The sequence below is a fragment of the Apiospora hydei genome (assembly GCF_038363865.1).
Source record: "Apiospora hydei strain CBS 114990 chromosome Unknown utg000004l_segment0_segment0, whole genome shotgun sequence".
Lineage (NCBI taxonomy): Eukaryota > Fungi > Ascomycota > Sordariomycetes > Amphisphaeriales > Apiosporaceae > Apiospora > Apiospora hydei.
In genome coordinates this window covers 4,216,518-4,227,062 of record NW_027117363.1, presented here as the reverse complement: position 1 = coordinate 4,227,062, position 10,545 = coordinate 4,216,518, and the positions used below count along the sequence as shown (strand labels likewise).

At 54.0% G+C, this 10,545-nt stretch overlaps 1 protein-coding gene across 1 annotated transcript; it reads right to left on the bottom strand.

Annotated features, from left to right (window-relative positions):
* Positions 1-2,407: 2,407 nt before the first annotated feature.
* PG997_003861 (uncharacterized protein) lies at positions 2,408-5,366 on the bottom strand (the record flags this gene model as incomplete). Its single annotated transcript, XM_066808176.1, has 8 exons — positions 5,212-5,366; positions 4,630-5,095; positions 3,976-4,574; positions 3,019-3,909; positions 2,883-2,925; positions 2,756-2,835; positions 2,590-2,707; positions 2,408-2,511 (listed from the first exon to the last, which is right to left on the bottom strand). Exons 1-8 carry the CDS (start codon positions 5,212-5,214, stop codon positions 2,408-2,410), a joined length of 2,304 nt encoding a protein of 767 aa, XP_066671794.1. The 5' UTR covers positions 5,215-5,366.
* Positions 5,367-10,545: the final 5,179 nt, after the last annotated feature.

Here is a 10,545-nt window from a genome sequence, read left to right as displayed (position 1 = left end):
GGCGCGGCTTCCTTGACTTTCCACGAGGGATTGCAAGGCAGGCAACATTGAAGGCAGGTAAGCAGAGAAGAATGCAGAAGAGGAAACGGGGGACGAGCAAGCGGTGGGGTTCTTGCTCTTCCAGCGTTCGATAGTCTGCTGCCAGGGTCCAGATCCACAGGCGCCACTGCCACTGCACTGGAGGACAGGAGAAAAGACATCAATCAATGATGACTTAGGTGGGGGAAGTACAACGCTGGCTGGAGGGAGGTATAGACACCCCCATATTGTTGAATTTTGGGGATTTATTCTTGCTTTTCTTTTCGTCAAAGGAGAGACAGCTTTAGTGAAAGGAGAGTCGATAGTTACCTACATGGATGCAGGTAGCCTGGCGCACCGCATTCCGTTTTTCATGCATTTCGTCAACACGATGCCACTAAGCCACGGGATCTGGTCGGGCGAAAAGAAGAAGAAAAAAGGGCTTCTTCGTCTTCGTCTTCTCCCTCTTCTCAGCGGTAATGTCGACTATATGCCAGGGCATACATACTATATCTTCTTAAGATTCGTACGTATCAGTTGCGTGCATGATGTAGACACACGATGTATCAAATGTACTGCATCTTCGCTGTCTGTACATACAGAGATATGAACTACCAGACATGCAGGCGCATGTGCAGGTGCCGGTGCAGGTGCAGGCATCATTCATCGGTTCGTTGAGAGAAACAAAGCAAAGAGGTGAAAATCTAGAAAGCTCCGCCCCAAAAGAAATCTATATTTTTTATGATGAGAAAGAGGAAAGAGCCAAGCACAGGAGATGGTCTTCCTTGCCGCCCCTCGTAGCCCCTCGTAGCCCCTCGTAGCCCCTCGTACGCGTGTTCGAAAGGTTGTTTGAAACAACTTTTCCCCGAACAAGTCGATGGATGGAGATCGATTGAAGGATGGCAAGGTGGAGGGAAAGGGAAGCCCCGCTCCATCTGCCCGTTCGCTGGCCGGTCAAGAAAGATATTAGTCAAGATAATTACACGTACATGCCCAATGAGTTGTAACGGGATGATGGCTGAGGTATGGCAAGTGGGAGAGCTACGGGAGATTTTGCCATCAATATATTCGACCACTTGACCAGTCCATACTTAAGTAGGCAAGGCGTAGATCGACGGTACTCGTGCAAAACTTGCCGGGTGGATACGGTGCAGCGCTTCCTCCTCCAAATGCCGCAGCCAGCCACTTTTCTTACCGGTGCAGAACCGCGTCGTCGTCGTCAAACGGCAGACTAACCAAGTATGATAGGTACATGTAGACTCTAATATTCGTAGCAAGTAAAGAACGAAAGAAAAGTAAAAAAACAAAAAAACAATAGATAGGGTTCCTCAAACACCATCGTATGCAGGGGAGATACAATACCCTCACGGCTTGGTGAAGCACGGGAACGACACAAGTACCTACTTAATCATTCATGTTCATCTGGGGTTGGTGTGACATCTTGTCTGGAGAGATTAGCCTAACAGGTACGGACACCAAATGGACATGGCTAAGTGGTAACCCACAGTAGGCGACACCAAGGGCCGGCCCGCGTCGTACCAGCGCTCCCTACATCTTTGCTGACTCGATGTGCCTGACGTCAAAATTCGATTCGATCCGCCTTGCCCCTGCTGCGACATAGCATACATACACAGGGCATATCTTCAACAAGCGGCTTCCCGTCCTGCATCTGCGTCTCCCTGCTACCCGGTACGTCGTTGTTGACACGATTATCTTATGCGTGCGTATGCCATGGGCACCGGATGTTGTACCGCATATGCACGCCCATGACCGAGCAGGGCAGGTGTGGTGTATGGTTGGCACATAATGTATGAACAGCTCCCGGCGACTATCCATGCCAGTCCTAGCTTCTCTGTGTATCGTGCATCGTTCATCGGCTGCAGATTGCAGCACGTAGCACAATATAGCATTCGGTCAGTAATCCTTTCGCGGAACGGGTCAGTGGCCAGGTGTATCCTGTGCTCAACGGGTATCTCGCTTCCGCTTTAATGTTGAGATTGGTTTGGTAAACTACATAGGTATCGAATCCACGAATCATGCCTGCACGCCCAGGTGGCTTTCCGGATGTGGACACTATTGATTGGATTTTCTTCCCACCTGCCACCCTTGCCCAGTTTTCTCTATCAAAAGTTGCTCCCGCTTTTCCTCCCCCTCCCCTCCCCTCCACTTCTGCAGCTTGTCTTCGTCCTGATGCGGCGGCACAAAGGTTAGAAAAAGCTAGCATATTACAGCCTAATGCAACCGGCATCTCGCGGCATCCGTCCCGGCGCACGTCAAGTCCCTGTTGGTTCGGGTCTCTCCCTGAGTTACATTGGCTGGCCCCGTCGCCTCCACCCCAGCCAGCCAGTATTTCTTCGAGACCCAGTCTCCTCGGCCCAGAATCAAGATATCAAATCAGTGTCCGAGGCGCCCAGTTTTCCTCGTATAGCTGGCTGATGAAGTAGAAGTCATCCTCATAATCATCACGTCGCCGCACCTCGTCCCAGTGCTTTCCTGTTCCCGGGCATCAGCGTACGCTCGCAATGATATCAATTCGGCGCCACGCGAGAACCTGACGGGGTGACAGCTTACCTTGCTCCTTGACGATATTCCTCGTCACGTTGATAAACTTGATCTTCACAGGATCGAGCTGGGCCAGCGTTCTCAGGTCCTGGTCCTTGCACTCCGCAGAAAAAGGGTACATTCCTGGCTATCGTTAGTGCCGCCTACTTCCAAGGGACCTGCAGACCAAACTTACCTTTGTTGCAGTAGTGGAAGTACGCCAAAAGTATGTTGGCCCCTGTTTGTCATCGAGGTCAAGAGTTAGCTCGGATCCCGCTGTTGTACCGTAAAGCAATCCCGTGCCAAGGTTCTTGTTCGCGCACCTGTTAAATATTCCCTGACGGTGTTCTCTCGAGCAAAGCGAGCCTGAATGGGTATATGTTAGCTGATCATCCACTTTGCCACCTGTAGCATCTTCTCCCATGGTTCGATCCTAAACGGCAGATAGGCCCAACGTACCGTGATGCCATGCTTTCGAGCATATGCAGCATCATGCTGACACAGAAGAGAGACGTTGTGCAAAAAGATGAAGGTGACAAGATATGCCGTGAACCATGTTATGTGGTTGTTGGCCTGGAGGATACCCTGAAGCTCGTCTAGCATCTCCCTCCGCAACTTGTTCTGGATCTGATGGATGAGGATGAGCTCGATCTGAGCGCCCATGACGGGCGGTAACGGGATCTGTCCCCGCAAAGGACTGGTCTCGTCCATGATGTCGCGGGTCATGCCCAGCGTCTCTTGCCCGACAATATATGTGGACTTGGTTGTCATCCGAATGGCCATCCACAGGCGAAGGGCCTTCCGAAGCAACGTCTTCTGCTTCTCATCGGTCTCGTCCGCCATGGCAGCCTTCAATGCTGCAGCGTACGTCCCCCATATGAGTTTGTGCTTGCTGGAGACGACATTGCGACAGAAGTCCTTGACACTACGAGTCAGGTGGTCTTCGTATGCATTTCTCGCCTCTTCGAGATTGACGATGGCAAAGGCAGGTATCTTCACGCTCCGTCTGACTCCGTTGTAAACCCATGTCCTTTCCAGCGAATCTCCCTCTTGCGGGACAAACTGACGCACACGAAGCACTACGGGCTGATGAGTATATCCCTCAGTCACGCCGACGTTTCTGGTTTCAAACGAAGCCCAATTGGAGATGTCATCAGCTACGCCTTCTTGCCATCGTCTTGTCCATTCGTGTCCTTTGATCTGGCCAGGTTTGAAAAGCCGTACGTCGGTGATTTTGTAGCGCAAACATGGTAAGCGCGAAACCTTGGCATGCGAGACCTTGGCGCATGTTAGACATGTTCCTTGCTTGTCAACGGGGTTTGTTTCACACTGCAGTCTTCCATTAGCGAGCTAGGTTGTGGTAGCTAAGACATGGCAAACAAATTCAACGAGACAGTGAGAGGGGCGGGGACTTACACGGATGCGCTGCATCCTGCAGCGAATGCACGACCCAATGCGTCGCGTCTCAGCCGTCTGTTCCCGAACTTCATTATTCTTGAACGGTCCCCTCTTGGAAACCGGGGCCTTCTGGTAAGATGTCGCGATGCCAAGGTTGTGATGTTCGGGGCGTGAGAATGTCTTCTCGTCAACTGGAGAAGATAGGCCGACGCTGGAAGGATAGTGGGATGCATCACTTTCATGGCGTTTATTAAAGCATGAAGTAGATGGGTACTGCACGTCTTCATTGTCTGGCGGCGCAGTGCTCTCTTCCTGGCTAGGAGGCCGCACCACTGGGGCTGTGACTGGGACCGTGTATTCTTCCAGCGACGATGTCACTGGATATACCATCCCCTCTCTACGAGTGCTGGGCTGAACAATGGTCGGTTGTGTTGGCTGAAGTATAGGATAGCTAGACATCAGCTGTGCAGGGTTTGCCTCGTCATACGGGAACAGATTAGCTTGGCTTGGAGGTAAAGTCCAAGCCTGGGATGAAGAGGGTGGCGACTTCTCGCTCATCAGTGGCGGGCTTCTCTCATTATCGTCGAACTGGGAACTGGCGGGGATTCCTGAGTAGCCTTCACATTGCTTAGTCTCCGGGACAAGTCACGCACAGAGCAGGGCAGGGCATACCTTCGGGCTCGCACGTCGAGCACGGAGGACAGACTGAGATGCCGGCAAAGTAATGAGCCAGCCGCGAGCCGCTAATGCCAAGCGAGAATCCATCACGGCGGGCCGAACCCGGTGGGTTCACGGGAGGCCGGTGGTGGGATGTCTCAGATGACGAGGACGGGATCTCATGTGCAGGCATTGGTTGTAAGTCGGTGCTGAGCCGTAGCCTCTTTTGTTCTGGATATGGTGGTGATGAGGAGGACGTGGTGAACCGGGCAGGATTCCTATCAAGATCCAGGAGCTGGGAAACTGGGCACTGGAGGATAAGAGCGGCTTGGCCTAGTATTTGTAAATCCTGATGGGAGAGGCTTGCCAGAGGCGACTGAGCGGTAGATGCAGGAGTAAATGCATGAGGGTCCTGGGACACTAGCACCGCAGGGGCGCCCTCATGGCCGCTGTACCGGCGCTTTCTAGGATTATAACTATTCTATATGCAAATCAATCCACTGTACGTAGAACATCGGATATGCAATAAGCCGCCTCTCCGCCAAGGGCTGGCCGGGCAAGGACCGGAGGGGGGAGGAAAGGGAAAAGGAACCTTACCATTGTATCTGAGAATTAATAAAGGGTGTGTTGGACAAGAAGGAGAGACGTAGGGGCCATGCACTGGGGCGATCCCTCATCGACGTGTGTACCGTACCGGTAGCGTACCGAACGACAATACATGGGAACCGCAGCAAGGGACCAGCACCGACACCCAAGCCGACACCAAGTCACAATAGCAATATACCTATACCCAGGTAGTGTTGGTGTGTGTGCGCCTCACCCGCCTCGGCGAGAGGGGGTGGGGTCAGCAACTAAAGAAGAAGAAAAAAAAGAAAAAAAAAGAAAAGGCACGATGGATGGATTGACCGGAGTGTGGATTTCAGACCCCCCGTGGCCTCACCACTGCCATTGCTTGACGAGACGAGCGAGAGAGAAAAAAAAAGTCCCTGGGCGGGCGGTTCCGGGGTTAGCGTGACGAGCCAGCAGCGAGTATGAGCAATGGGAGAGGCGCGTATGTAGTGTCTCTTTTTTTCTTTCTTTTCTTTTTTTCTCTCTCTCTCTCCCTTCCCTGGTGCTGGCTGGCTGGGTGTGTGTATGTATGCCCGCCCGCCAGCGCACGTGCGGGTAGGAGGTGTTCGAGTAGACGGGAGTGGCAGACTGGTATCGTATGGCGGAGTATGTAAAGTGACTGGAGTATGTAGCAATTGAACGGGGCTGAACCACCGACCCGGTGGAGGGCCAAAGCAGGAAATGCGGGAAAGACAAGCTAGCAGCAGCCGATCCAAGAGAGCCGCTGTCCAATGTATGTGTATCCCCTCTGTCAGCGGCGCAAAGTGACGCGATCGGGAAGGAAATGGCACGACGGGGGCCTTGCCTTCGAGGGGCAGACAAGCAGACCGCGAGCGAGAGACAGGAACTCGGTGAGGAGGTGTTCCTGGGAGAAGGCTGCTCACCGGTGAGAGGGATAATAAGAGAATAATAAGAGAATAGTGCTTGCCTGGGTCAGCTTTGTGCAACAGGGGGAGAGAGGGATAAAGCGCGAGAGTGGGAATAGAAAAAGGGAGAGAGAGAAGCATGACATTGCATTGTTGGAACACGGGCCAGTTATCTGCCCATCATCCAGCTCCCCCAGGCTCGCCAGGCTTGCCAGGCTTCTTTCTGCTTACGGGCTAGACTACATCAGGTGCCCCCCAGCGCCCAACGGTTCTATAATACGACAGTGGTATTGTCCCCCCCAAACAGCATCGTCGCTCCTCCCTCCGCCCATTGCACCCACCGCGCCACGGACTCCTCAATCAATTGCCAGCGTGGGGCAGGGGAGGAGGTCTGGGGTAAGCGAGCAGCTAAGTGAAGCAAAGCAAAGCAAAGCAATGATATGATATGATATGAGGGCGAGGCCTGAAGAAGAGTGTCTACAGGCTGCAGCTAGCCAAATCCGTTATACTACATCCAAATCCCCCCATTGCTTTTGCCCGTTTCGCCCTGTGCTGCGTGCTGCGTGCTGCATTGCTGGCCTGGCAGACGGCTGGTCGCTTGTCACACAAACCGGTCATTTGACCTCGTGCGCGAACAAGGAGTAAGACCTAGAGGGGCATGTCGCGCATCGTTGACATGATGCGGGCAAAAAGCAAGCAGGAAGAAAAAAAGAGAGCATCAATGACCTCCCATCCCCCAATCCCCCGCCGTACCCCCAAGAAAGACATGGCTCGTTTCCCATTCCTCCATACATTAGGTGGCGTAGAAACGTCGACGCTTTCCAGGGTCTCCATGACAAGCGGGGCGAAAACGACCCCCAGCATCGGTCGCCGCCAGCAGCTGGCCACGTGTTATATTATCTGCCATGGGTAGAAGCCGGTCAAGGTCATCATGAATGATGGGCTGCATCATGATTACTATCGTCCACCTTGACGTTTCATTCGCACCCTCCAGCGGCTTGGCACCATCCAGGCGACATGATAAGGCCCGTGTGGCCGGTCAAACACTGCGCCGTCGATTGTGGTCGTCCGTCCCAGGAAGGAAACCCACCTGGGCGATCCTGCCGAATCACCTCATTAGTAGATGCGCGAGGAGACCCTTGCGCTGCTTCGTTATTCGTTACTGGTCCCCATCCCCAAGCCTTATTGACGGGCCCGAGGAAATACGACGATACGATGCTGTCCACATTAAAAGCCGTCCGTCCACAAGAAGCACGGAATGCGCCTGTTTTAGAAGGGACGCTCTTCAAATATGCGCCATGGCTCTGGGGCCCTGAAGATGGATATGTGGTTCAGACCGATCTAGATACCTACCATATCGGTGCGGATGTGTGTGAGACTTACCAAGAACGACAGGCACCGCAGCGTTGGGCAAACCTGGCTTGGGCTCGCCCGATGGGGCCGGTTCTGTGGTCAGACGGAGCTGTCAGCCGGCCTCACGTGAGAAGTCCAGTCAGAAGATCGAGATTAGATATACATCGCCCACTGAAATGCGCTGGAGGGTTGTGGTCCGTATGGTCTGTGATTCGCTGGCTCTCCCTGGCCCTCGCTGGCCCTCCCTGGCTCCCTCGGAGGGAAGCCCAGCCATTCACGTTTGTGTCATCCAGATTGCTGCTCCGCTACTGTTGTCCGCCATTGGGCTCCTCTGTCGGCTGGGACGGGGAAATTAGCCCGTGTCGAGCCAGCAACGTTGTTCGTTTGCGCGCACAGCATGGCAGTTAGTGCAGGACTGTTGTGTCATCCATCAATGGCGAGCGCTGCAACATGAGCATCGTGAGCATGCCCGCTGTGAGAGGACATGGGCCGTATGGGAATTTCACCGGTGCCTGATGTCAGATTTGCAGGCAAACTCAAAACCGATACGACGCTTGGACGTGGCATGCCGCCGCCGCCGCAGCGGTGCAAGCATACCGGGGCTTCGGTGAGACTCGGGTTATGCGGTGAGCATGCACCATCCTGATCCCGGATCTGGGTGCGCCCAGGTGTCTAGCGCATATGTGTGTGTGTACTTAGGTAAGTAAGTAAGCAGTAGTAGTTTGAATCGTCGTACAATTAGACTCGACAAGGTTCGAGGCCACCGACTTGCTAAAAGAAGTCCCAGGCATGTGCCAGGCTAGAAACCGCTTGGAACATTCCGGACGGCCGCCCTCCCCCCCATCCTGAACCCATCTTGAACCCACATATTGCCCGAGAACGAGAACGGCAGAACGGCAGGATGGTAGAATGGGGTGCCCCATAATTCCGGCGTCAGTGTTAAGATGCCGACAGGACGCTCGTCGTATGTTTCCCCTGCTATCCTCGTCTCCAGTCTGCCTTTTCGGGGAGTGAGCCAGTCGCGGGGCGATGCCAGGCAACCCGGGGCACTTTTCAACATGTAGGATTACTGCGACAAGTGGATATCGCCGACAGACCGGTGCAATATACCCTATCCCCATTCAAAGCATGCCGCCCACTCTGGCTGACACTTATTACTGACCCTTCGACCGACCGAGGCTGTCAAATGTCAAGTCCAAAACTAGTGCTTAGAGCAGCAGCCTCCGAGGTCCACCATCGTGCCGATGGTCAGAAATGCCAGGATCGAATGACAGAACCATGACGATGACCTTACGCATACCCGACTTGACCGGTTATGTCCAGTCCCGCCGCGAGACGTAGGACAGCATGCTCTCGGCATCATGAGGACAGGTATTGGAGGCCGGCTACCTACAGTATCGAATCCAGCCCATTTGAGAACCGGCATGGCAACATCGCTCTCACCCTGCGTCAGCCTATACGATGCAAGATGGTCAAGCGTAGGATGCAAGGGAAAACCGGTGTGGGTGCAACTGGATTGGTCACAGGCCACGACCACATGCGGGCAGGCATGCGAGAAGAACCTCGAAGGCTGTCTGTCTTGCAGCATCACCCCCAGCGCTCTGGGTGGCTGCATGATCGCAACAAAAGTATCTGAACCCAGGCGTTCGCGAACCATCTCGGGCAGGAGGTGTTCATCGGGAGCTGACTAAGGCTTCGGTGGGGAGCGGAAGCTTCAGATACGGCATGTTGGGGGTCTCTTGCCTCTGCCCAGTTCATCATTTCCACGAATCCTCAAAGACTCCGGAGGTGCTGCCACCCCCCCCAGCGACCCAGCTGTAAGTTCGCCCCGAAGTCGGGACTCGGTAAATGAAACTCCTCGAGCCTACTTACAACCGTCTACGACGTCCTTCCACTCGGACGGCTTTACCCGCCCGCTCCCCTGCTCCAATAGGTCCATGCTGTTGACGCCGAAGCTGGGCGAATACACTAAGAAAGTCTGGCACCTGCGAAGAAGCCTGGGTGGCCTTCGCTCCCCCACCTACTGCCATGGAGTGCGCTGGTGAAATCCGCTCTATACATACTTACCTACCTGCTATACGAATATCTCTCCATAGACATACCGGCCTTGCTCACTTTACCCCCCCTCTCCCCACCCTGGATCTACCCTACCTCAAATGCGACCTGACACTTATGTAAGTACACCACTACATGCTCAGTACATACCTACTTGATGGATCAATGGACCGTACGTCCATCAATCGCTGTCGACTGCCCTCAAGCCCCAGGCCCCAGGCTTGGCTTACGAGACTCCTGCCTGCCTGCCTGCCTGCCTGCCTGCGGGCTTGAGACAGTGCTGCGCATTCCCGTAGTTGCAGCAGTCTACTCCACACACATGCCACCTTGAGTACATCCGGTATCGATCACACCAACTAACGCATGTACGGCTGAACATCGAACACTTCGACAAACAACAAACAAGGCACGTACGGCAGGCAGCAATGAAGTAAGCCGCGCACGCTTCCGGGCAGGGGTTCACCACAGCACGGAGTGTCCAACGATGACGTGGGAATTACATGGTAGCTAGCTCACTGTAGTAGCACTTTTTTTCGATTGTCCTAGCAAGGCCGCAAGTGTTATATGTCGGGGGATTCTCTTGGAGTTGTGCCAGACAATTTCTCACCTCTTACGTATCTACCGAACTGGCGATTTCATAAAAGGCGGGAAGAGGCAAGGGGAATGGAAGTTCTCATCCCTTCTCCGCAGTTTCCGCAACGTCGTAATGCAATGGCACATCGTTTGGGATTCTAGACGACACGCCACGACGCATCGATCGATGGGTCCTTGATAGGAGGAATAAGGGGTACGATCTCGTGTGGCAACGGCTCGATGTCGCAGCCCAGACGACGGGAATGCCACGGCGTTGCCCTTGCTGAGGCAATTATGCCGAGTCCAGCTCGAGAGAAGCCAGCCGCTGCTTGCGCCATCATCAGAAGGATTTGTTCGGGTTACCGAGTCGAGGCAAAAGCAAACAATCTCCCCTACGATGATCGTCGACCGACATAGCCAGAGCACGAAAGCAGCGTCCCCAACCGAACCTCGTCAAGCCCCATATGCTCTCCGC